Below are 27373 nucleotides of genomic sequence, written 5' to 3'. Positions count from 1 at the left end.
AATAATCCCCATGATGGGGGCCTTCACTGTTGACTTCTTGGCTGGGAGAGGAAAGGAATGGCTTTACCTAGAAATGGGTTTAAAGAGGAAAAAAAAGTGGTCCTGTTTTAAACACAATGAGTTTGATGTTATCATGGGACATCTAAATTGCTACCCACACACACATTTGAGAGGTCCACATCTATGATCTTATCACAGATGGTCTTAAATTATATTTATTTTTGTGATCTAGGTTAAAGTTTAACTGTTTTCCTCACTTCAGGACTTTTCAGTGCCTCCACTATGCTATATCACGAATGCAGAGGGAGGATATAAGATGCAGTGTTTACCACACTCAGTCGAACAAGAGTATTTCCCCCAGTTTATTAACATGTCTTAGGACAACGGGGTTACCTGCTGTTCCAGAAGTTTTCAACTATATTAAGATTAAAAAACAATGTAGAGTTTTTTGAACTGGTTCAAAAGCAATTAGAAAGCAGACCAAAAAAAGGAGCTTGAATAATCAGCAGGGTGTAAAGAATGAGCCTTGCCTGGCTCATGTTCTTAACAAGTGGTAAGAATGGGGAGATCTGCCTAGTGTTAAGGACCCTGTGAAATATACTATCAAAGTGAAACAGATGTAGAGGTTGCTGAAAAAGCCAACTATGTCCAAAAGAGGTAAACACACAAATAACTATAATTTAAGACCATTTGTCAGATAAGGCAATGGCACCCCACTCCAGCACTCTTGCCTGGAAAATCCCGTGGACGGAGGAGCCTGGCGGGCCACAGTCCATGGGATCGCTAAGAGTTGGACACAACTGAGTGACTTCACTTTCACTTTTCACATTCATGCATTGGAGAAGGAAATGGCAACCTACTCCAGTGTTCTTGCCTCGAGAATCCCAGGGTCGGGGAAGCCTTGTGGGCTGCCGTCTATGGGGTTGCACAGAATTGGACACGACTGAAGCGACTTAGCAGCAAGACCATTTGTGATAAGACCATAGATGTGGTGCAAACAAAATTATGAGAAGACAGTCAGAGTCAGAGCCAGAAAAAAAACTATTATGAGAAGGTAAAGATCACTTCTTACTTGGATTATCTAGATAGCCTTTAAACAAATTATTTATTTGGCTGCCCCAGGTTTTAGTTGCTGCACTTGGGATCTTCGATCTTTGTCAAAACATGTGGGATCTTCAGGTGCAGCATGCAAGCATGTGGGATCTAGTTCCCTGACCAAAGATCGAACCCAGGCCCCCTGCTATGGGAGTGTGGAGTCTTCGTGACTGGACCACCAGGGAAATCCCTTATCTGTATAGTCTTCACAGAGGAAGGAACATTTGAACTGGGTCTTGAAGATGTCTGGAGAGCCTGAGAGAAAGCAATAGAAAACAGAGAGCAGTAGGCAGAGGGCGGCTTAATGATGGCTCAGTTTGACTGGAGCATGGCTTATGGAGAAAAGAGTCTTGATCCGTAACACTAGAAAAGGTAGTTGGTGCCAGACCCTGAGGGAACTTGAATACCAGGCTGAAAAGTCAGGCTTTATTTGATGGGAAATAGGAAAACACTGATTAAAAAAAAAACAAACTTTATTGAGGTAGTGCTGACATACAATAAACTACACATTTCAAACTTTCATAAAAAGTTTTGGTATGTGTACACACTCATGAAACCATCACCAAGGTAATGAATACATCCAATTACCTTCTACTGAAAGATTTCAACAGAATGGTAATCAAAGCAATGCTTTGGGAAAATGATTCGTAGTTTTTAAACAGTAAGTGCCCCCATCTGATACATTTTTAAAGGGATTTTTATTTTAGTTTTTAATTATTTGTTTTTGGTGTGCTGGGTCTTCGTCGCTACACAGGCTTTCTCTAGTTGCAGTAAGTGAGGGCTACTCCCCAGTTGTGGTACACAAGCTTCTCCCTGCAGTGGCTTCTCTTGTTGTGGAGCACACACTCTAGAATGTGGGCTCAGTAGTTGTGGCACATTAGCTTAGTTGCCCTGCAGAGTGTGGAATCTTCTTGGACCAGAGACAGAATCCATGCCTTCTGCACTGGCAGGCAGATTCTTAACCACTGGACCACCAGGGAAGTCCTGATACATTTTATTACAGTTTCAAAATCTTGTTTAGTGGCATGTAAAATTTCAGAATGAATTATACCATATCCAAAAAGGGACCAAAAAAAAGTCACAGCTTTGGCCAACTTGGTGGTAATATATGGGACAGATTGGAATGGGTCAAGCTTTCAACAGGATGATCAACTGAAAGCATAACTAGGAGGTTTTATCAGAAGTCCCAGCAGGTGGTAATAAATTCTTGTAGGAAGAATCAGGACAAAAAGGAAGGAATAGTGAGAAAGACTAACTGGGGGCATAGAGCCAGAGAGAGGGAGAAAGGAAAAATGACTGAGGTTTTGAGTTAGTTGGATGGCAATCTGGGAAAGTGTGGGGATAAGAAAGGTTGATAGAAATAAAGAGTTAGAGTTTGTGGGTATGGATTTCGGAAGAAGGAAAATAAGTCAGATTTAGGAATCACATTGAGGTGAAATGTAAAATAAGACTGGTTTGCCTTTGTGGGAGGCAGAATTAATGAAGAGAAAAAAGTCAAGCTAGAACTTTATGAATTTCAAACCACAGAGTCTGAATTGTTCAAGCAGTGCTTAACATATTCCAGGCATTAGGCTAAACCCTTCACAATGTATATTGTATCATTTATCCCTCACAGTAATCCTATTGTGGGAACATAAGCACAAAGGAGTTGGATTACTTGCCCAATGTCACATGATTTGTCTATGGTGAAATCGAGTTGTTAAAATCAGACAGTCTAAATGCATTCATGATCTCTGGGCTACAGTGTTTCTTTCACGCAGCCCAAATCACTTCAGCTCTCCTAGGACAGAGGGTGGCCGAGCAACAAACACAACACCCAGGACAGAGCTGCCTTATCTATTTGCCTAGCACCATATCCTCTGTCTCAAGGTATTACACGACAGGGGAACTCCTTGGTGGTCCAGTGGTTAGGACTCTGTACTTTCACTGGTGTGGCCTGGTTGGGGAACTAAGGTCCTACAAGCTGTGTGGCATGGGCCCCAAAAAAGATACTACAGTATACTTGGAGCTAGATTCACATTCTGATGTTTTATGGGCCTCATAGGACAACAAAAGGGAGCTGGCATGGCTAAGAGGGGGAAGAATAAAAAGAGGACACTGCTGACCTCTAATACTTATCATTCAATTTATTTTTTTCCACTTTTATTGAGATATGACATTGTGTAAATTTAAGGCATACAATGCAATTATTTGATATATGTTTGTAAAATGATCACCATAATAAAGTTAGTTAACAAACCTATCACCTCACATAGCTACAATTGTGTGTGCATTGAGAATTTTAAAAATCTACTCCATTAGATTCAAATATATATTATAGTATTGATAAACATGCGCTTCCCTGGTGACTCAACAGTAAAGAATCCGTCTGCAATGCAGGAAACATGAGTTCAATCTCTGGATCAGGAAGATCCCCTGGAGGAGAAAATGGCAACCTATTCTGGTATTCTTTCCTGGGAAATCCTACGGACAGAGAAGCCTACAGTCCATGTGGTTGCAAAAGAGTTGGACACGACTGGTGACTAAGCAAGATTGTTAACTATAGTCAACATGCTATACATTTCATCCCCAGAACTTCTCATAGGAAGTTTGTACCCTTTGACCACCTTCACCTATTTTCTCTACCCCAATCCCCAATCTCTGCTCTTGGCAACCAGCAATCTGCTTCCTGTTGCTATATCATTCAATTTAGATTCCACTTGCTGAGAATTAGATCAAACGCACAGAGAGAATTTTATTTCATGAACAGAAGAGCGTTAGTCAAAGTGAAAATAATGATTTCACCTAAGAGGTCAAATACCACAAAACTCACCATGTTAGGTTTACAGTAATGTAAGGGACAAAGGAATACATCAAGTGTCTGAAGTTGGTAGCAAGAAAAGCTAATTTCTACTAAAGAGAAACATGAAATCTCATTTCTGGATTACCAACTTAATTTATTGAAGAATAGAGGAAATAGCATAACTTGAAAAAGTCAAAATATATTAGCAGCACTATATCTGTATGTCTGTACATCTAGAGGAGCCAGATAGCTGGCTGGTTGAAGGGAGGGGATGTGGTTAGCTTCGTTAAACTTAAGCCAAAGCCATTAACGCCTCACTTAAACAGTAATGCTTTTCTTCTTGATGTTTAGGTAAGTCATCTAGTTTCTGGAGCTTAGGGATGAAGAAGTCTCTACTTGATGACTGTCTATTAATCCATGAGATTATTAAGAACTGTTATGTGATACACAGATCATAGAAACCATATGTTTTACTTCCAGTAAGTTCCAATCACTTGTGGCAGGACCAAGGAAATACACACCTCTGTCGAATACTCAGGAGTCCAGGAGTTCACTGATTTGTTTTAGAGATAGTGTGGATTATGCAAGAACTAACAAACACTCAAACTAAATTCTGATAAGAAGAGTCATCCTACCTATGGTTTCTTTTAGAATTATCAGGATTGCCACAGAGTTTAAATTACTCAAGGAGAAATGGTCATGGAGCTCTAGAGCAGAGGTCTGAAAAGGGCCAGGGAGTAGATATTTTAGGTTTTACAGGACAGGCTATATGGTGTCTGCTATAACTCAACTCTGCGGTTGCAATGCTACAACAGCCATAGGTAATATGTAAACAAGTGAGTGTAGTTGCATTCCAATAAAACTTTCTTAAAAAAAAAAAAAAAAAGCTGTGGGCTGATTTGGTTTGTGGGTTGTAATTCCCCAACCCTTGCTCGAACGTGATGGTTCTAAAAATTTGTATGCACACCAGTGGGACCAATTAAAAAGGTAGGATCCTAGGCCCAGCCTACCCCTACCAAAACAGAATCTCTAGGGATACAGCCTGGAAATCAGCAACGTATAATGTCCACAAGTGGTAAGTGAACTGCACTTCGAGAAACACTGCGGCATGTACACAGCTAGCTTCATCTAAGATAAGATGGCCCTACAGTCCCAGAAGGGGGCCAGCACTTCCTGTATTCTGTAGTGATAGAAATGCAGTGACTGGTCTGTTGCTTTTTGGCCTTTCTAATAGAAAAGCAGATGAACAGACTGCTATTTTCTTGCTTCCAGCCTTGACAATAGATAATATAATTTGGCTCCAGTGAAATTAACATGAGATTTAGGTTATGAATTTAAAAGAAAATCCTCAACTTAAAATAACAAGATTTTCTAAACCAAAGATCTCCCTGAAATGCTTTAGACTGCAAAATTAGTAGACAAGATGCCTTATCAGAGGATGGAGCTAAATCTGATGGAATGGTTCACTGTGGGCTCCCTTTTCCCTACACTGTCTCCAGCAACCTGCCCTGTTGCCTGGAACTCCACTTCTAAAGTCATTACTTTGCATCTGGAGGTCTTTGTTGCACTAAAAATCTCATTAAAACTACTGCGTCACTGTGGAAGACCCCTCATGTAAAAACAGAAAGTATAAAAATCTCTGTAGACCTCTGGGAGATGCTCCTAACTTTAACAATCAGTAGAAAAGAGATTATTCAGCTAAATTAAGTGCTGTACAAGAGAAAGGGTTTTTATTTGGTTGTTTCTCAATTTTAATCACCAGAGATCAATCATCCGATCAGTCAAAGAAGTCCTGTTCAGGCTGGGAAACAGCTACATCTCTTCTTCAGCCCTCCAGATTTTCCTAGGAAAGACAATGAATATCCTACAGTCAAAGGGATGGTCTTCAGGAACTCCCTTAAGAAACCAGAAAGACCTGCAGACACCTCAAGGGAAGCCCGCTCCTATTAAGGCTTTTGCTCATCCTGGAAATGAAAACACATGTTCCACAGAGCAGATGCTCTAAGGCAGAGGCTTAGAACGCCGCCTATCGTTACCACCACAGCAGATGTCATTGTTCTTGGTTAGACAATAGTAAGATGATTCTGAACTTCCTCAACATACACCCAAAAGATGTTAGGGGAAGGAGACCCAGAAACTTACCAAGGGGTAGAGCAAAGTCAGACTGACATTACAACCTCACCATAAATATAATCACAGATGATTATGTGAAGGAAGTGGAAATTAGTTTGACAAAGTTAGCAGTCAGTATTTTAGGCAATCTGCCTCTGGGGTCCAGGGCTTCCCCGGCAGCTCAATGGTAAAGAATCTGCCTGCAATGCAGGAGACAGTGCAAGAGATGCAGCTTCGATTTCTGGGTCAGGAAGATCCTCTGGAGGAGGGCATGGCAACCCACTTCAGTATTCTTGTCTGGAGAATCCCATGGAGAGAGAAGCCTGGGATGCTGCAGTCCATAGGGTCGCAAAGAGCTGGCCATGACTGAAGCATGCACACTTGGGGTCCAAGACCTGCTGGCTGAGCTTCTGACTGTTCCCCTTTTCCATGGCAATCCCCCCACCCCCCACCGAATAATCCTGTCATTTTCAGCAAAGCTGGAAGTCCTATTTACCCGCATGGTTTCCAACTGACAGAAAGAACCATGAACTGGAGTCTCAGGTATTAATATAAATATATATATTAATATAAAAACAATGCCAATGTCCAGCAAAGACAGGGGTCCAAAATACTTACCCATCCTCCCTGGCCCTGGATGTACTCTCGGATGGCAGTGTTGCCATTGATCATATTCATCATGGGCCTCGCCAGCTGACTTGCCACCTCAGGAGCCATGCGGACCACATGTTCAAGAAGTTTCACAGACACTGCCAGAAAGGCTCTCTCGTAAGCCAAGCTGGAATCTTGGGTACACCAGGCATTGCTGAGAGATTTCACTGTGTTCTGAAGTACAGTTCCTGCCTGGGGAAAGACAGAAGATCTATCAGTGGAGTATCACTAAAAAAGTACAGGAGGCTCTAGTTGCAGGAATCCAGCAAGGCAAGTGTTTCTCAAAGAACAGCAAGGACACATTGGTTGTATTTAAGGTAATCTTTTTTTCCTTGATCATATTTTTAATTAAGTAAATTTATTTTGAGATAATATTTTTTCAAATGTTTTATTTTGTATTGGGATATAGCTGATTAACAATGTTGTGAGTTTCAGGTGAACAGCGAAGGGACTCAACAGTATATATACATGTATCCATTCTTCATCCAACTCCCCTTCCACCCATGAGGTAATCTTAAAGAGTAAATGGATAAACTTTTCTTATTTTAATATTTTTTAATTTATTGCAATGGGTATTAGGAAAAAAACATAAGTAGCCCATCAAACCCACAATTTGCTCAGGATGGAAAAAATGATTAAAGAAAAAAAAGTGATTTGAAAGAAAAATCCTAAGTACATGATAGTAGGGCTAGTCAAATCCTGAATGTCTAGCTTAAATGACTGAAGTCTTGGAAACTCTAAAGTGAAAAATAGATTAAGCTTTTCCTCTTCCTTTATCCTTCCCCGAAAGTTTGATCCAAAAGCCATTATTTGGGGCCAGTGAAAGTGAAAGTTGCTCAGTCATGTCTGACTCTTCGCGATCCCATGGACTACACAGTCCATGGAATTCTCCAGGTCAGAATACTGGAGTGGGTAGCCTTTCCCTTCTCCAGGGGCTCTTCCCAACCCAGGGATCAAATCTAGGTCTCCCACATTGCAGGTGGATTCTTTACCAGCTGAGCCACAAGGGAAGCCCTAGGTGGGGCCAAGAAAGATTTCTGTGGTGTGGCACAGAGGGCCCATGGTAGTCAGAGCAGGGTGTCAGAACCCAAAGAAGCTGAGAAGGGCATCCACAGTGAGAGTGCCTATATCCTGGTTTCCAAATTTTGTTCTCTGTAAACAGAAATCAGAGTTCCCGGGAAAATGGCTAATTTCAGGTTGTGGCTTGGAAAATACAAGATCTTCTGTAAAAGAAATTAAAGTAGTTCTTGGAGAATGATAGGGACATGCCAAAATCACAGTCCAGACTAAAAGGACTCCTACTGGTAGAATCTGGGGTAATTCAGGCACACAAATAAATAATGATAGCAACAGATTATAACCCATTGAATAAAGTAGGAATTCATGAGTCCACATTGAAATAAAAAATAAGGTCAAAATATGAAAAGGCAGTCAATTTTATGGTGATGGAGAGAAACCTGCCATTTGGTGGCAAGCATGCTGTGGTATATACAGAAATGGAATTATGTGGTACACATGAACCTTGGGCTTCCCTGGGGGCTCACAGAGTAAAGAATCTGCCTGCAATGCCTGAGACCTAGGTTTGATCCCTGGATGGATCCCCTGGAAAAGGGAATGGCAACTCACTCCAGTATTCTTGCCTGGGGAATCCCCATGGACAGAGGAGCCTGGCGGGCTACAGTCCATGAGGTCACAAAGGGTCAGACACGACTGAGCGACTAAGCACACACACGCAGTTTCCTTATCTGCTTAAATGGATATTAAGTCAGAAAATTGAGGACCGATCAGCAGTCCCCAACTTTTTTGGGATCAGGGGCCAGTTTCATGGAAGACTGTTTTTCCACAGACTAGGGGTGGGGGATGGTTTCAAGATGATTTAAGCACATTACATTTATTGTGTACTTTATTTCTATTTTTATTACATCAGCTCTACCTCAGGTCATCAGGGATTAGATCTTACAGGTTGGGGTCACCTGGCCTATAGGTTCTACAATCTAAGTTGTGTGAATACAGCAAGTGGACAAAATTGGGTTAGATGTTTGCTCTTACAATGTTATACATACATGGGGAAAAGCTGCACTACAATTGTTTCTATGATGCCTCATAAAGTAGTGTAAGGATTAAATGAGATAATAAGTGCAAAACATTTAGAATATTGTCTAACACATGGGAAGTAATGAGTTAATACTAGCTGTCATTATTGATATTAATCAGCAACCTCATCTAAAACATGGTCTATGGTATTTATATCCAATACAGAATCCAAGAATCAGGACTCTGATGAAAAGCCAGATACACCTAAGTGGGCTGCTGTAAGTACTTATTCCCCATTGTATCAGAATTGTCAAATGCCTATCCTTCCTGTATATAATTTCATTGCTGGATCTTGTGGGGAAACAAGATGCCCACTACCAACAAAATAAACGCTTCCCTTGTGACTGAGCTGGTAAGAAGTCCGCCTGCAATGCGGGAGACCTGGGTTCGATCCCTGGGTTAGGAAGATCCCCCTGGAGAAGGGAAAGGCTACCCATTCCAGTATTCTGACCTGGAGAATTCCATGGACTGTATAGTCCGTGGGTTCACAAAGAGTTGGGACATGACTGAACGACTTTCACTTTCACCAGCAAAATATTTTAAAAGGTGCTAAAAGAATAGAATGTTTTACCAAGAATAAAGTGCTATATATATATATAGAGAGAGAGAGAGAGAGAGAGAGTGTGTGTGTGTATATATATATATACACACACACACTCTCTCTGCCATAAAACACAGCTCTGATGAAAAACAATCAGAAACAATCAGAAGGCTGATGAGCCTGTGCCAAAAGCTTTTCACCTCAATACCACCTTGTCTTTGATTAACTGCTAAAGACTTAGAATTGAAGAATTCCTGCTGTATCTCCTTGGATGCAATAAGCCCCCAAAGTTTTCATAGAACATTTGTAGTCACAGTTGTATTGGCATAGTAAGAGAACGGTGTCTGAAATAGAATAAACAAGAAGCCAACAATAGAAAGAAGTAGTGGAAACTTGACCTGTCCCCGAATGGTTTCTGCAATGACATTTCTGGCAGAAGCTTCCAATTCTCCATTGAATTTGTCACCCAGCATCCGAAGGCGACCCGCAATGATGGCCACATCAAAAGAGGAAACCTCCCCTAAAACAGATGGGGCACAGTCGCATTTATCACAATGCCTGAAGTGATGGCAAGCCCCAGGGACCTGGGCATTGAAGAAAGTTCTCTAGATTTCTAAACAATCCAGTCCCCATCCTCCCAAGAGAATCTTTACTATAGCGTCAACACCAATAGACAAAAAATTCTCCCTTCGCTGAGAATCTCTTTCTCTGCTACAGGGACTTCAGATATTGCTGAAAACTTAGTTTGCCTTTTGAGACTTCAGAGGAAATAAGTTAGCAGATTCCGATTTTCTTACAGACTTGCAATTACCACCTCAGGCCCAGAAGCCTTACCTGCATCTGGTTCCTCTGCACATTGTAGGGTCCGGTTACCAACCGGCCAAGCGGGGCCTAGGAAGTCGGCGAGGAGAGCGTCCACTATGCATGCCGTTTGTTCCTCAAAAGTTCGGGGGCTCTTCATTTTAGATGTATGTTTGCAGTCAAGTTTTGCTTTCCTACAGAACAAGCAATTCAGTTCAGCAGGAAGTCAGAAACCCTGGTAAACCAGATGTGTCCTCATGTAAAGTTACTTAATGGGACGTGGGGTCCTGGAGTCTTTCCTTCCACCTGTCTTCAAAGCAGCTGCTCAGAAAGGGCGAGATTGTTCTACAGAGCTCACCCACACACAGCTGGGGAGGCTTATTGAAGACTTTCAGTTCCCTGAGAGCCACACCCAAGCCAGGGTTAATGGATAACTTACACTAGTGAGATAGCCAATCCAGAACTGAAAGAGACAAGGAAGAGCCTCTTGGGTAATAATCACTAAGAAACTTCCTGTTGGGTTCTGGGTATGGTGTAATTTAAAGAAAGAAGTTTTTGAAGTTATATTACACAAACATTCAACTCCTGACAGCATTCATTTGCCACAATGGCACACTGATTATTTACTGAGTACCTGTGTGTAAGGAACTGCACATACTTGGCATATAAATAATCCAGAAAAATGACACAGATGCAGTTCCTATCCTCATGGGCTCACACATGGACATAAATGACAGATATTAAGTAACTAATCACATAATTTCTTGTGCTTATTGAGATATAGTGTGTAATAAGGAAACAAACCAAAATAAAGAAGGCTTCCTTTAAGTCGTAACATCTGAGAGGAGCTCTGAAGGACAAGTGAGGACTCATTAGGCAAAGAGTAGGAGTAAAACCATTCCAGATAGAGGGAACAGGACATATAAAAGCTGAGGAGATGAATAAAAATTGGGGCATTTGAGGAATTGCAAATGGGAATGATACAAAGTATTTCACAGGGAAATAATGAGGATTAAGTAAGATAATGTTATGTGGAAGGGTCAAGCAGTATCTGAAATATGTGTGTGTGTCTGTGTTAGTTGCTCAGTCACATCCAACTCTTTGCGATGCTATGGACTGTAGTCATCCAGGCTCCTCTGTCCATGGGATTCTCCACGCAAAAATACTGGAGTGGGTTGCCATTCCCTTCGCCAGGGGATATCCTTGACCCAGGGAAACCTGGGTCTCCTGCTTTGCAGGTAATGCTTTACTGTCTGAGCCAGCAGGGAAACCCATCTGAAATATAGCAAGAGTTAAATGTCTTCCTTTTAGCCCAAGGTCTAATCACCAAGATGAAAGGAATCTGGGATCTATTCTCTAATAGAATTAACTGGGGTCTTCCAACAGGGCTGGACTCCATCAGTGTTTTACAGGTTCTCAGGACTGGACACTTATTTTTAGTGGTTGCCTTCTTAATGGAGCTACACCTAGATTCTGGGTTTGTGTCTCAGAAGCAGCACTCAAACCTATCAACTTTTCCAGGGTATTCTGACCTGGTGAACTAGTAGGATGACATTCAAGCATAAATAGTAAGTTAATTGTTCAAAGTGGAATTTCTAGCTTGCAAAATAATCAGAGCCAATCTTCTGCTTTCTGTTCCATTCTTAAAAAATAAAAAAGAGAGAGAGATCATACGTTCCTTTGGGACTAGGAATTATATAGCTAAAGGGTCATTTTTATTTGTCATTATCACTAAAGCTAAAAACAGTGTCTAAGTAGCTTTCAGACCTCTAATGTCAGAAGATTCTGCAAAGATAATTCTAGGCCAATGTCCTTTCACACTAGAGCTAGCCACTGACAAGTTAAGGATCCCAACAAATACATTTATGACATACTCCCAAAATAATACACACACACACACAAAAGATTGTAAGATACAATCCAGCTGGTGTTAAATAGCCTCCCCAAGGTAAGTGGCATCAGTAGTAAGCAGTAGAACAGAAATTAAAACCAAGTATGTCTTACTATCAATAGTAAACCTTTCCCCATAATAATAACCCACCTTCCTTATTTCACTACTGGTATACATATGGGCAAATGCAATTTTGGGAATCTAATCTTTGCATAATCTTATATATCCTTTACATCATTTCGTACAGTGAATGGTATAAGGCTAGAGAACCAAAGTATATCTTTCATGAGCAATGTGGGGTAAAACTTCCTCCTTTATTTACTTCTCTCTGGGCCTTCAATGGAATACCCTTCCAACCATTCCTTCCCCTCCCTGCCCCCAGCCCACATACTCTTCACTCGTGTAGTTCAAATATTGTACTCTTAATTATTACTGAAAAATGAGGCCAGAATTTTTTCACTTTCACTTGTTTCTCTTGCTGCTCTGGTCATAATACTTTATATCTTTTTTCCCCAAAGCCTCATCTCATTATATCATTAGCTCAAAATCCAGGATCTTGTCCTCTGCACCAGGCCTGCACGTGAATGAGGATCCTGGGGTACAGCTCCTCTCAATGTGATGACCTGTTAACTAAGAAAAAAATTTCTTTGTCTCCTCACCCCCAAATACTCAACCTATGAAAAAGTGATAGAATAACTGTAACAGAACTCCAATTCAAAAAGGAGGGAATGGAGGCATCTAACAGTTGCTGGTCCATAGCTGTAAAATGATCATCAAAGTGAAGTCACTCAGTCGTATCTGACTCTTTGCGACCCCATGGGCTGTAGCCTACCAGGCTTCTCAGTCCATGGGATTTTCCAGGCAAGAGTACTGGAGTGGGGTGCCATTTCCTTCTCCAGGGGATCTTCCCGACCCAGGGATTGAACCCGGATCTCCCACATTGTAGGCAGACGCTTTACCCTCTGAGCCACCAGGAGAGCCAAAAATGATCATCAGGAACTATGTAAATGATTGCTTCTGTAATGTTCCAAGGCACCACGGTCATTGGCGGGCCCTCATTATATGTGTCACCAACTAAGACATTAGAAGGACATTTTTCTAAAAGTACAGTATCAACTACCTTAATAGATTTTAAAGATAAGCATCTGCCTATATCATCAAACCAGTCTATCTGCAGAGACTAGAGAGTGCTCCTAGGGAGGAGGAATATTAAATAATTAACTTTATTTTATGAAAGTAAAAGTGTTAGTCACTCAGTCACGTCCAACTCTTTGGGACCCCATGGACTATAGCCTATCAGGCTCCCCTGTTTGTGGAATTCTCCAGGCAAGAATACTGGAATGGGTTGCCATTCCCTTCTTCAGGGGAGTCTTCCTGACCAGGGTTCGAACTCGGGTCTCCTGCACAGCAGGCGGATTCTTTACCATCTGAGCCACTAGGGAAGCTTTATTCATTTTGCTTGTAAATGAGTAAAACCAGGTGATAGTTAAGAAAAGTCAGTTCTTCACTGAGATGATTTTTAAATTGTTGCTTCTGTTATTCAGTCGCTCAGTCATGTCTGACTCTTTGCAATGCCATGGACTGCAGCTCACCAGGCTTCCCTGTCCATCACCAACTCCCAGAGCTTGCTCAAACTCATGTCCATCGAGTCAGTGATGCCATCCAACCATCTCATCCTCTGTCATCCCATTCTCCTCCTGACTTCAATCTTTCCCAGCATCAGGGTCTTTTCCAATGAGTCAGCTCTTCCCATAAGATGGCCAAAGTATTGGAGCTTCAGCTTCAGCATCAGTCCTTCCAATGAATATTCAGGATTGATTTCCTTTAGGATTGACTGGTTTGATATCCTTGCTGTCCAAGGGACTCTCAAGAGTCTTCTCCAACACCACAGTTCAAAAGCACCAGTCCTTTGGTACTGGCCTTCTTTATGGTCCAACTCTCACATCTGTACGTGACTACTGGAAAAACGGTAATTTTGACTATACAGGCCTTTGTTAACAAAGTGGTGTCTGCTTTTTAATATGGTGTCTAAGTTGTCATAGCTTTTCTCCCAATGGGCAAGCATCTTCTAATTTCATGGCTGCAGTCACTGTCTACAGTGATTTTGGAGCCCAAGAATATAAAGTCTGTCACTATTTCCATTGTTTCTCCATCTATTTGCCATGAAGTGATGGGGCCAGATGCCATGATCTTAGTTTTCTAAATGTTGACTTTTAAGCCAGTTTCTTCACTCTCCTCTTTCACCTTTATTAAAAGTTTCTTTTAAGTTCCTCTTTGCATTCTGCCAACAGGGTGATGTTTTCAAAAGCAACAGTTTCATATTCTGCTATGCTTCTCACTTTACAGGAAAGCAACCAAGTAGGGCTTAATATTCTAAAAGCTCCTATAGTTAGGATCACTGTAGTTAACATTCAATTACTGAGCTGTACCTAATTTTCTTTGGTTCAGCAATTCAGTGATAACCCTTAATTTTTTAAGAAGTCAATCAATTTACTCAATTTCTACCACTTACATCCTGTTTCCTTCCAGCACTTAAAACTGACAGCACTTAACACTTCGACTTTGTGTTAGTACCTAATTAAACATTCAGTTTAACTGAACAAGTCAAAATATGGAAAGTGATTCTGAAGCTGTTCTGATCCTCCTCCTTTCAGTCCCTGGGGATCCAGGATCCAGATCTGTCTTTTTCAACTGTGGGTGATTTTTTACTTCCATGGTAACCTGGCAACATCTGAAGATATTTTTAGTTGCCATAACAGGGGTTTGGGGGCATCTAATGGTATAGATCAGAGATTCTGATGATTATCCTACAGTGCACAGATAAACCCCCTACAGCAAAGAATTATATGGCCCCAAATGTCAGTAGCACCACTTCTGAGAAACCCTAGCCGAAATGAATTCCATCTATTATCTTCTATATGGTCGACGCAATATAACAAAACACACTTGAAACACCAGTCTACAAATACCATCAGAATCTAATTATTCAAAACTTACAGCCATTCATTCAGTACTATTTATTGAGTAACCATTATCTCATAGGCACTGTAGACAGAAGGAAAGAAAGATAATCACTGTCCTTAAAAACTGTCTGGCAGAGACAGACAACTGACTAAATCCACGTCCTTGCCAGAAAATTCAGCACTATCTGTTTCCTACTCCTATTAAAAGCTTAGCTGAGAGAAATCATAGGCAGAGCATTATTTGAAGGATATGCAGTCCATCTATGGATCCAGGTAGAAGAGGTCCTTTAGTTAAGCTGGATGATATTTGGGTCATAGTATCTTTAGTTCTTGAAGAATGCCCTCACTAAGCTTCATATTAAAATTACGCTCTCTGTTCAGACTGACGAACACCACAAGAAAGTCATGTGAAACACTTTACTAACTTGCCACACAAGTATTCTACATACCATTCAGTGCCATCCGTGTAAAATTACATGTAAATTTCTTTTAGAAATTAGAATTGAAATATTTATTTCTGTCTGGTGACAACTACACAATCATTCCTCTTTATTCTGGCTGCTCCCAGGTGGCGCTAGTGGTAAAGAACCTGCCTGCCAATGCAGGAGACGCAAGAGATGCAGGTTCGATCCCTGGGTCGGGAAGATCCCCTGGAGAAGGGCTTGGCAACCCACTCCAATATTCATTCTTGGAGAATCCCCACAGACAGAGGAGCCTGGTGGGCTACAGTCCACGAGGTCACAAAGAGTCAGACATGACTGAAGCTACTTAGCATGCAAATCACTTACAAAGCTAAATACAACCTCAACTGTATCAACTATGTAGGCTCTTTCAGCCTGGACATTTGTATACTTTCCCATCCCTAACCCAGCTGGTCTTAACAGGTATTATTTTTCCTATGCTGGGTTCTCTGGTTATTTTTACTTTACCATCAGTTTTTTATATCTGTTTTGGCCATAAGTTGTCTCCATGTACAAAATGTGGTCAGTTATGAAGAAAATTAAACATGAGAAAGAGTGACAAGAAAACAATTAGAATAGTACTGCTGTGCTGTGCTAAATCACTTCAGTCCGGCTCTTTGCGACCCTATGGACTGTAGTTTACCAGGCTCCTCTGTCCATGGGATTCTCCAGGCAAGAATACTGGAATGGGTCTTCTTCCAGGGGATCTTCCCAACCCAGGGTTTGAACCCACGTCTCTTACATCTCCTGCATTGGGAGCTGGGTCCTTTACTGCCACCCCAGTAGTACTGCGAGACGTATGCACTGACTGCTTTCACAGCCTGAATGAAACCCCTAACGAAGGCAGCGAGGGTCACAGAAAACATCCTGAAAGAGCTCATACCTGAACTGAACACCAAAAGACAGGCTGCTGCTGCTGCTGCTGCTGCGTCGCTTCAGTCGTGTCCGACTCTGTGCGACCCCATAGACGGCAGCCCACCAGGCTCCCCTGTCCCTGGGATTCTCCAGGCAAGAACACTGGAGTGGGGTGCCATTTCCTTCTCCAATGCAGGAAAGTGAAAAGTGAAAGTGAAGCCACTCAGCTGTGTCCGACTCTTAGCGACCCCATGGACTGCAGCCTACCAGGCTCCTCTGCCCATGGGGTTTTCTAGGCAAGAGTACTGGAGTGGGGTGCCACTGCCTTCTCCGAAAAACAGACTAAGTGTTACTTAAAAAGATATGAGGGTGAGGAAATATTCTAGGCAAGAAATAAAAGCACAGAGATAAGAGAGAGCTGAGTATATTCAGGAAACTGCAAGTGCTTTGCTTTTGCCAGAACATGGGATATTCTGGTGAGCATTGAGACACAGCACAGAGGAGGAACTTTGGAGACCATGCTAGGGCTTTGAACTCTGGCCTAAAAAGCATGATTAAAATATTATAACAGTAAGGAATTTACTGTAGTAATCCAGGGAAGAAAAGATGACTCTTACAAACTGATATCCCTGTCAGTTTCCAGACACATCAGACATCTTTAATTAGTAAAATAATCCCTTAAACTAATTAGAAAAGAATACAAATTCTACCCTCACCCTCTCCCCAACAACATTAACCTTTACAACATCACTGGGAAACATGGGGTCATTCACCAATAGGTATGAGAGGAACATGTCAATGTTCTTTCGACAAAAATGGAAGAATCTTCACTCCCAGATTCCCCTTCTCCTTTGCATTTGATATTATCTGGACTTACAAGCAGTGATAATAAGAAAAACTAAGGAACTCTGACAGCTATTCATCTCACTATGGACAGACAAGAAGCCGTGTTATGATTTTATGTCTCCAATCGTTCCGATCACAGTTTCTAAAACAGAAATAAAACTCTTCAGTGTCTCTGTCCTTGCCTCGCTTTGTTTCACTGAGATCTGCATTTGCAAGTTCGCAGGCTCCAGCAGCAGTTCTGTTAGGAACAGACAGCCAGTGTCGTCCTGAGCACTGAGGTAGGCTTTCCATGGCTGAGTCCCAGCCCGGCTCATCGCGATGGTCTGGATGTTCACGACTTGCAGCGCCATCTGCAGGGTGTCAGGATGGACTGCTCCCTGCCACGGGAACACCTGCTGATGAGCAACTTTGAGGCTCAGCCAAGTTTTCTCAAAACACTCAGCAGTAAGCTGGTGATTGGGGATGAGCATGAGGGCTCCGGAATCAGGGAGTTCCTGAACCCTCTCCTTGTTCTCTTCGGGAATCAGGGGTCCTACAAGAGTCAGAAAGCTTATTTAAGAGACGCTCTCAGTCTGCTGAAACTACATTTTAAAATCTAGATTTCCGAAAGTACACAATGTGATTTTTATCTTTGGAGAAATGGCTTAAATAACCAATGGCAAATTTTCTTGTTCACAAAGACAAAATTCAAGCAACAATCTGAAGTTTAGCTGGGGTACTTTACTCTCTACCATAAAGATTTTTCATGACAAGATAGAAAATAAGGATGATTTTTACCTGATGTGGGAAAGACTGCAGTGTTAGGAAGCTCTGGGCCATGATGTTCTACTCCCTGGCATTTAGCTATGGTTGCCCAGCGGGCTTTGCCGTATACTGGCACCAGAGTGTTGAAGTCCAAGGCCCAGCTGTTCACAGGTCTTTCTGCCTGATCCTCCAAAAGTCTGAGGGAAGGGTCAGATTTAGGGCTACACAGGATCTGCTTTGCTTCACTGATGCCAGCTAAGAGGAGGCGATAATAGAAGAGACCTCGATCTCGTACTGCCATGTCCTTTTCTTCCTCTGAGGAAAGATAACAGATTGAGTTAATTAAAAATAAAAACATTCTTTCTATCCCTGTGCCCACCAGAATAGGAGGGAGGAAACCCTAGAAAATGTTGACATTTCCTCCTTGGGTCCCAGACACAGCTCATCAGACAATGAAAGCTGTGAGAACCTCTACGACTGACCATGAAAGTGTTAGTCGTTCAGTTGTGTCTGACTCCTTGTGATCACATGGACTGTAGTTAACGCGGCTCCTCTGTCCATGGAATTCTCCAGGCAAGAATACTGAGTGAGTTGCCATTCCCTTCTCTGGGGGATCTTTCCAACCCAGGGATCAATTCCGGGTCTCCTGCATTGCAGGCAGGTTCTTTATCATCTGAGCCACCAGGAGGTATACACAACTGGCCACAGCAAGTACCATTTCCTCTGAAGAGCCTACCTATGCAGTAGTGTAACAAGCGGCCTAGCATGTCCTGGCACTCAGCTGGGCGAGAGAGGAAGAGGCGCAGCACAGCTGTGAGCAGCTCCATCTTGACAGCAGGGAACGTCTCTGACTTCACATTCTCTATGAAGTCTTCCAACACATAAGGAGCATTGGGGATTCTCTTCCCATGGACACCGAGTAACCAGATAAGTGCCTGCTTCCCCTAGGGAATTAGGGAGTAAGAACAGATGCTTAACATTTGGCTGTCCAAAACCCAGGCGAGAGAGGACGGCAGACAGCAGCAGGTTTTGCTTTTCCCCTAGAGTTAGCAGAAAAAGTATATTTTATTTGCTTCAGCTTGCATTTATTGATCTACCCCCTACTAAACTCTCTACAACAAACAGGAACAAAATTCTACACAAAAAAGGAGACTTATGACTCTCATGCCTATGTTGTTTAAGCAATAAAGATTCCTCAGTTTTCGGGCTTTGGCCCCAATTTGGGGTTTCATGCTTCAGTGGAAGTTACTGGAAGATTTCCCTAAGTTACTCCATTAAAGTGGTGATTAACCTAGAGTGCACATCAGAATCGCCTGCAAGGCTTCTTGAAACTGTATGTGTCCAGGGGTTCCCACTTCTGAATATCTGAGTAGATATGGGATGAAGCGTAAACACATGTAGAAAGTTCACAAATGACTCTGCTTTTCAAGCCAGCTGAAAACCCTATGGTCTAAATCTCTCACTCAAAATAATGAATACGTTACATGAGAATAATGGTATCAAAATATTTGTAAGGAAACCATAGTTAAATCCTAATGTTTTCATAATTTATATCCTGCCTACACCCAAAAGAGAATCTGAGGTGGCAACTGATTCTAAGAATTCCCACTTCAGACACTGCATAGAAAGAACAATTCGATTCCATTTCACAGAGCAGGTCCCAAGCACTTCCCCTTTATCAGGAAGTAAAGGAGAATCGTAGTCTACCTCGCTGTCTTGAATGTTCTCCTCACAGCCGGGCAGGGCCTGACACACAGCTTCCGTACACTGAGGACACAACCATGCCAGGTCTCGGAAAGTCTGCACCACCACTGCAGCAAGCTCAGGACACAAGAGCACAGGGTTAGAGCCTCCGTGTGGGAAGGAATCTTAAGAAAAGTCACACAGTCAGGCTGCAGGAATGTCTGCAAAATGGCTGTTGGAGGGGGTAGTCAGTGATCACCTGAGAAATGTCTGGCATGGGCAACAATTTCTTAAATGAATGTTGCTCTTCTCTGATTGCCATCAGGATACAAGAATTAATGTCTGCAAAGGCACTTGGTAAACTGGAAAGCCATATACAAATGTGGGGGCGTGCTGCTGTCGAATGATGCTCTGAAGTATAAATGGAGACACTAGGGCTGGGGCTATGGTGAAGCGAGCAAGGTGCCAGGTTGTAAAACATAAGAGGACACACAGAGGTAGCACCTGCATGAACCTGAGACTGAGTGACTCTCTATATACATTACATGTATATATATATACTCTTTTCTCATAAGGCTGTTTTTTTTAGCTGTGCTGGGTCTTCGTCGCTGTGCGGGCTTTTTTCTAGTTGCGGTAGGTGGGGGCTACCCTCGCGTTGCTGTGCATGGGCTTCTCATTGCTGTGTCTTTTCTTGTCGCAGGGCATAGGCTCTAGGCGCATGGGCTTCAGTAGTTGTGGCGCACCGGCTTAGCTGCCCCACTGCATGTGGGATCTTCTCAGACCAGGGACTGAACCGGCGTGCCCTGCATTGGCAGGCGGATTCTGAAACACTAGGCCGCCAGGGAAGGCCTCCGTTCTGGCTCATCACAGGACACTGCATATAGATCCCTGTGCTGTACAGTAGGGCCCTGTTGTTTACCCATGCTCTATATAGGAGCGAGCGCCTCTTTAAATGTCTGTATTCTTGGCACCTTGTTTGTGTCATTCTAGTCCCAGGTCTGGCAGCCACTGCTTACAGTTGCTGTTGTAAAGCAAAAAGAGGGACAAAGGTGGGGAAATGACAAGCAAGGTCATCCTAGCACCCTTCATTAGCTAAACAACAGCCTCGAAGACTCACGGCAACCTGAAGACTCCCTGCCCTGTTAGGTCTATATGCTCCTCTGATGGCAACAAATGATGACGTAAAGAAAAACTTAAACCTCTCATATTCAACAACAAACATGTTCTGAGAAACCATCACAGGCCAGGAAATTGGTCCCCCTCGGAAACACACAAAAAAATCCTAGAATGGTAGCTATTACCCGTGGTAATGTGCTCTTGTCGAAGGCCCAGCAACTCTGTTAGAATCTGCATACACGGATCCGTATAGGTCCTGGCGATGCCACCTACAGAGGAAGGAAAGCAGAAAAAGTGTTAAGTCAAATATTAGCACCTCATTCTAAAACAATTTCCTACCAACCAAAAACAAAGAGGACCGGAAATACCTAAAAAAAAAAAGAATCACACCTTGCTTGATGAAGTAAGAATTTAAGGGAACTTAGGTAAAAATGAATTCCCTATTGAACAAGGTTGAAAATTTCAGAGTATTTATGTGGCAGCCAGTTTGTTGCAGCACACCTGCACAGGAGTATTCCTGCTGGGGACACTTGACCGCAGCCTCCAGATGGCAGGGTTTCTACTCCCCTCTTTGTTTCCTCTTTTCTGCCCCTAAAAATAGCCATACTTTATTCTACATAGGAGAGTTCCTCCTCCCCCTCCTTCCCTTGAAGTCCTCCAAAACTGAGCTCCCCAGCTGCTTTCATGTTGTGGCTCACTCTAGCTCTTTAAATTCCAGACATGGTAGTGTAAAAAGGTCTGTAGGCCTTAGGTTTTACTCCATGTTGGTCTACTCAGCATAATTCGGAGTAGCCCAGAGTAGAAGCTCAATAAATGATTGTTGAATTGACACAGGACTTTGAGTCAGGAAAGCTGGGTTTCAGTCCCAGTTCAGGAACTATATAAACTTTGGGCAATTTAGGAATCTTTTTGTGCCCGAGTTGCTTCATCTTGAAAACGAAGTTAATAACCAGTTGTCCACCTTTCTTGACTGTCTCACAAGACTGTAGGAAGATGATATACAGAAAAGCATTTTCAGTAAGGTACGACAAGAGGCAGTATAAATTGTGTTGGACTTCCTGGATGGTCCGACAGTGGATGGGAATCTGCCTGCCAATGCAGGAGGACACGGGTTCGACCCCTGTTCCAGGACGATCCCATATGCTGTGGGGCAGCTAAGCTCGGGAGCCTCAACTACCCAGCCAGCGCACCAGAGCCCAAGAGCTACAGCTAGGGAAGCCAGTGCACCTAGAGTCCATGCTCCACAGCAAGAGAAGCCACACAATGAGAAGCCCGTGTACACAACGAAGAGTAGTCCCCGCTTCCTCAACTAGAGAAAGCCTCAGAGCAGCAACTAAGACCCAGTGCAACACAAAATAAATAAATGTTTTTTAAAATCAATTAATTAATCATGTGATACTTTGAATCACCTGTAGTCTATATCCTAGAGAAGACGTGGCAACGCCGGTGTTGGCCAAAAGAGCCTTCCTCCCCCACTTATTTGCAGTCACTGACCCAGTGTTTTGAAGCTAGATCCTTTCCCTTGAAGCAAGACTCATTCCCTTTTGCTCTCTGTGGTTCCCCAGCTCTCTAGCTGTTTGGTGTAGGCTCTCATGAAGGAAAAGCAGCAGACACCTACCAATGGCGAGGATGGCGGCCTGCGCGAAGTCGGCGGACACATCGGTGCAGTACCCTCGAAGCTCCTCCAGCACCTGCTGCACATTCTCGTCGTTCACCAGCTCACACAGCACCTCCACCTTCTGGAGCTTGATGTAGTGGGGCTCCGAATAGGAGCAGAAAAACTTCTTGTAGTGGCTGCTGAAGTGACCCGGCAAGCTGTGCAGGATCTGGCGCACATGGCAGAGGGCAGCAAAGCAGAGCTCTCGACTCTCTGAAGAACAGGCAGCCAGCAGAGGGCCCTTGACTTGCATGAGCACGTCGGTCTGCACGTGGGGGAATTTTTTGGCCAAGATCAGAAAGAGTTTGGTGGCTCCCATCACCACGCCTGGGCTGCTGCTCTTGAGAAAACTGTCCAACAGATTGAGAATGTCAAACAGCTCCTCCTCACTTCGGGGTTGGTAGCGGAGCAGAAAGTTCAAGACTTCAGCCTGGCCCCACTGGTCCAGTTTTGACATTCTATCCAGAAAAGAAAACAAATGGGCTATGTTAGCAACAAAATTAGGACCACCTCCATGCGATTGCTCTGTCACTAGTCATCTGCTCATCACGATAAGGGGAGAATTCTTAAAAATAGGTTGTACTATAATTGAATTATTCTTTTTACATATTAAAGTTTATACAAAGTCTTTAAATAACAAGATGAGTTCACAGTACAAATGCATTCTCATCTAGGGCCAAAGACATGATTGCTATAGCCTAGACCCAGACTCTCTACACTGTAAGATAGTATGTGTGAATGGCTTAGTTTGGGGGACATAATGACTGCAGGGACAGAACCTATCCCCGAAGGATCTTTCTGCCATCTCTCTATATTATCAAAAGGAACTCAGACCAAAAAAAAAGACACACAAAACTTACAATGAAACATGAGGTAGTTAATGGTTACAGTTAACTTTTTTTTACTGCTCTACAGAAGTTGTTCAAGAACCTCTCCTTCATTCAATACATCAACAAGATCCGACTATGATGCAGCGCTGCAGATCTGATCATGATAAAAAGAGAACAGAGGCGTCCAAACCGATTTAAGAGATGGTGGGCGATGGGCTTATTGATGACTACACCTCCTTCCTGTTTCAGAATTTCCTCTAGAGACCTTAGGCAGTTCACAACCACAATTGGATCCTGGTCGCGCAGCAAACTATATAATTCATTTACCAGGGCACCATCTACAAAAGAACAAAGATCTCATATAAACAGAAACTTCAGAGTCATGGGGATAGAGCCAGAATAATAGTTCCAGGCAGACAAAACTGAACCTCTCTGCTATTACACAAAAGTAACAAAAGCAGTAACAATGTACAAGGCTAAAAATTGCCATTTCCAGACTATCCTAAGTAGTTGATGCAAAGAATTTCACCTGAACCCCAAAGAAAGAACTTCTTTAAGCTCAGAAAATACCAAGCCTTGCATCCTACTTAAAAGAGACACCTAGGGTGGAAGGGAAGTTCAAGAGGGAGAGGATATATGTATATTTCTGGATGATTCATGTTGTTCTACGGCAGAAACCAACACAACATGTAAAGCAATTATCCTCCAAATAAAAATAAATTTAAGAAATAAAATGAAATTTTAAAAAAGGGATATCCAGTAGAGCCACATTATTATTTTCTATCAAATGACATAATATTTCACAAAGTCATATAATGGAAGCACAGATAAATACTGATGATGATAGATTACATTGAAACTTACCCACTTCAGAGTCACCATGAAGATTATGCATCTTGGCACAGCCAAGGACTGCTACCCTCCTGACATATGAAGCCTTATCCCGCAGACCATTGAGAATTGGCTGTTGGATATATTCCTGCACACCAGGCATCCTAAGCAACACATTCTGGAGTCAGCCAGATCCTAAAGTACTAGTATTGACATAATTTAGCCCCTATTCACTTAACAGAGGGCTTAGTAGGTGTTTGAATATGCATTGGTCAGATTCTTCTCAACAAACTCAAGAAAGCTGCTGCCAAACTTAAAATGCATCACTTGACTTTTCATGTGGAATAATGCTACACAGGCAAGTTAAAATACACGCACATTTAGAAATCTTTAACCATCTCACTGAGAGTAAGGTAGAAAAAAATCCCTTAATAAAATCATCTATATAGTTTTTTAACTATAAAGTAATGGCTGACAACCTGAGTTCAGGTTACAACCGTGTTTTCCCCAGTATTAAGGAACTCAAATAAATTGTCATCATTGAAAATCTGCCTGTGACCACATGAACTCTTCAGCCACTGAGATGCAGAAAGGGAAGAGAGAGCTCACCTGAGGCTACACATGCTCCGTAATGCCAGCCCTCGCACCATCGGGTTGGGGTCCGAACAGTCTTTGCACAGTGTATTGATGGCCAGGAGAGCCAGATCTGGTTTCAGGGGAGCGTAGGTACACATGTAGAGATAAACTAACTTCTTCTGAACAATATCCACAGTGGCACTAGCTTTCACCATTTCCATGAAAACACCAGACATGTCCACCCCTTGAGTCATGTGCCTGAAACCAATACACACAGCAGGGAAAAGTAAAATATATAATCCCCAACCCACCACCACCAACCTACAGAAAGCCTTTTACTTATACATGTCCTGGATAGCTAACTAGACTGTGACCTTTCAGAGGGAAGCAACCAGGTCTACCTTTTCTATCATATCACACAAAACTTAACATGGCCTGCAATAAACGTTCTATTCATTCAACAAGCACTTACAGAATTCCTAGTATTGATACATTCCAACGGCATTCAGCTTTTACATTCCAGGGATATGTTCTGGGGACATAATCTGAGGAAGGCATGTTCTCGGATGTGAAGGAACTCAAATCTACCGAGCGGGCAGACAAGGACATCTCTAATTACAGAATGACTGATAAGTATTACAACAGAAATAACCGATAAGGTGCAGTGGGTATCTAACACTGCCAAGAAGTAATACTTGAGTCAAATTAGCAGGAGCTCCAGGGAAGTGTAGTAGATAGGTAATGATACACACCATAAGGCATGTGGACATGAGCAAGAATGGGATATTCTTTTGACAGTCTGAAGGTAGTTAACAGGGTGTACCTTGGATGTTATGGTAAGAAATTTGGACTTTATTCTGTAGATCACAGTAAACTGTGATCTCCTATAGGAATTTGAGGGGATGTCTGTTCAAAATGCAGATTCCTGGGTTCCATCCCACCTACTGAAATCAGAATTACTGGATTGAATGAAATTTTTACATTTTCTTAAAAAGCATTAAAGAAGCATTAAAAAAGCATAAAAAGCATTCTTAAAAACTTCCGTGCATGCTAAAGTTTGTGATAGAAAGTTTGCTACAGGCAAGAGATACATTGTCAAATTCATATATTGGAAAATCATTCTAACTGAAATGGGAGCAAGATGACCTAACACTCTGCTGTTGTTTTAGTCACTCAAGATGACCTGATACTTTGTTGTTGTTTAGTTGCTAAGACTTATCTGACTCTTTTTGCAACCCCATGGCCTGCAGCCTGCCAGGCTCCTCTGTCCTGGGATTTTCCAAGCAAGAATCCTGGAGTCTGTTGCCATTTCCTTCTCCAGGGGATCTTCCTGACCCAGGTATGAAACTGGAGTCTCCTGCATTGGCAGCGGATTCTTTACCACTGAGTCAGCAGGGAAGCCCTGACCTATTCTTAAACCACTGCAATTCTTTTTAATAAAGAAAGCAGAACAGCAGTGCCAATTTTTAAAAAAGAGGACGGATATTTAGAACCATCAATCCATACCACCTGACTTGAGCAGTGAAGATCAGGTGTCATCAAGACTGACTCCCACATTTGGGCAGCTGGGTGGTGACATTTATCAACACAATACAAGCAGAAGAGCAGGTCTGGGAAGGTGGAGGGAAGAATGCAGGTGCTATTTTGCATGTCTTTGAAGACATATCCAGGCAGAAATGCCAAGCAAGCAATAGGATGTGTGAGTCTGAGGATAAAAAAGGACGTTTGTACTAGATATAGATCAGCAGTACAAGTTCAAGATATGGTTGAAATCACCCAGCTGAGTAAAAGAAGCAAAATATGCCCCACAAGGGAGACTTATATGTCATTCCAGAGAAGCAGAAAGGCCAAACCGTACAACTGCCATGTATGAAAATTCATTAACTCTTTCTGCGCAGCCATGGGGAGAGGGGCCTGCTGGGGATGGCAATGGGGGAATTAGGGCGTTAGGTGATACCTAATCACTCGCTGGATGACACTCCGATAGCGCAGCCTATCAGCCTGAATGTGAGGATTACACAGAGCCTTCTTCAGCTCCTTCACCACGTCCTCGGAGCCAAGGTAAGGCATCTTCTCCAACAGTCACGGGGCAGTTTCCACAGATCCCTAGGGAACTCGGGCTCCTTCTAGCCCTGATGTGGGGACCTGGGTAAAGGAAATGTCAGTCAGCGAAGGGACAACAGGCGCGATCTCGCCCCAGCCTTGTCTTCCCCAAGGCCCGCAACCAGGACCTAGCATACTCAACTTCAACCCTCTTGCTTCCGGGAGCAGCCCACCCGAGGCTCTGCGATTCTACCCCGGGACCCGCAGGCTGGTTCACCCCGCCCACAGAGCTCTCCCCAACCTCTAGGTCCTCGGCTTGATTTCCAGCCCGGCAGCCAACTGTCCGTGAACCCCTCCCTTTCCAGTTCCAGCCTTTCTTGCGCCTCCACGCGGTTGCCGTCACCTAGAGGCCCAATCAAGCTCTCTGCGGAAGTCCCGCCTCCTCCAGAGGGACCGCGTATTGCAGCTGCCAATCACCCTCTCCCAGTGAGCGCCGAGCGCAGCCTGGATCGCGACCTTTGGGTGCCCTTCCCCCAACCTCTCACCTCCCGGCGCTGCTGCGCGGCTCTCTCTGGCGGAGCTGCTGCGGGCAATCGGAAGTTGACTACTTCGGCCTGTCTCCGCCCAGCAGCGCGCGCTTTGAGTGCCGGGCTTCTGCCCCTGGTCCTGCGCGTTCGGGGGAGTGGCGCTCGGTTGGGCGCCTTCTGCGGTTTGAGATTCCATCCAAACTCCTACCAGCAAGGTCACTTCCTTCTTTCTGCCCAATCTGGCCATTCGTTCCCTCACTGGGCTGGCTTTTCC

The 27373-nt window shown here is 43.1% G+C and overlaps 2 protein-coding genes across 3 annotated transcripts; both read right to left on the bottom strand.

Annotated features, from left to right (window-relative positions):
• Nucleotides 1-5644: 5644 nt before the first annotated feature.
• Nucleotides 5645-10425, bottom strand: BCL2L15 (BCL2 like 15). Its single transcript, XM_068966475.1, has 4 exons — nt 10110-10425; nt 9674-9795; nt 6608-6832; nt 5645-5720 (listed from the first exon to the last, which is right to left on the bottom strand). Exons 1-4 carry the CDS (start codon nt 10234-10236, stop codon nt 5703-5705), a joined length of 492 nt encoding a protein of 163 aa, XP_068822576.1. The 5' UTR covers nt 10237-10425; the 3' UTR covers nt 5645-5702.
• A 6337-nt stretch (nt 10426-16762) lies between these two features.
• On the bottom strand, nt 16763-26639 carry AP4B1 (adaptor related protein complex 4 subunit beta 1). 2 transcript variants are annotated; one of them, XM_068964465.1, is made up of 10 exons: nt 26487-26639; nt 24563-24787; nt 23987-24117; nt 23313-23460; nt 22254-22750; nt 20821-20904; nt 19544-19647; nt 18573-18780; nt 17870-18151; nt 16763-17624 (listed from the first exon to the last, which is right to left on the bottom strand). In XM_068964465.1, the coding sequence occupies exons 1-10, from the start codon at nt 26597-26599 to the stop codon at nt 17197-17199; spliced, it is 2220 nt and encodes a 739-aa protein (XP_068820566.1). In that variant the 5' UTR covers nt 26600-26639; the 3' UTR covers nt 16763-17196. The 2 variants fall into 2 exon arrangements, with proteins under 2 accessions (XP_068820566.1, XP_068820567.1); XM_068964466.1 differs by lacking the exons at nt 23313-23460; nt 23987-24117; nt 24563-24787.
• Between the last annotated feature and the right edge of the window lie 734 nt (nt 26640-27373).

This window comes from Capricornis sumatraensis, chromosome 2 (assembly GCF_032405125.1).
Source record: "Capricornis sumatraensis isolate serow.1 chromosome 2, serow.2, whole genome shotgun sequence".
Lineage (NCBI taxonomy): Eukaryota > Metazoa > Chordata > Mammalia > Artiodactyla > Bovidae > Capricornis > Capricornis sumatraensis.
This window is presented reverse-complemented; position numbering and strand designations above follow the sequence as displayed.

Bases quoted from the DNA above. Each gene is read 5' to 3' on its own strand.
- BCL2L15 (XM_068966475.1), bottom strand. From the start codon at position 10,236: ATGAAGAGCCCCCGAACTTTTGAGGAACAAACGGCATGCATAGTGGAC. The intron at 9,796-10,109 runs GTAAGGCTTCTG...CATCTGTTTTAG, and splicing joins TGCAGAGGAACCAGATGCAG to GGGAGGTTTCCTCTTTTGAT. The intron at 6,833-9,673 runs GTCAAGTTTCCA...GTCTTTCCCCAG, and splicing joins CAGAAACCATTCGGGGACAG to GCAGGAACTGTACTTCAGAA.
- AP4B1 (XM_068964465.1), bottom strand. From the start codon at position 26,599: ATGCCTTACCTTGGCTCCGAGGACGTGGTGAAGGAGCTGAAGAAGGCT. The intron at 24,788-26,486 runs GTATCACCTAAC...TATTGGTTTCAG, and splicing joins GTCATCCAGCGAGTGATTAG to GCACATGACTCAAGGGGTGG. The intron at 17,625-17,869 runs GTAAAAATCATC...TGACTCTTGTAG, and splicing joins TGCAGTCTTTCCCACATCAG to GACCCCTGATTCCCGAAGAG.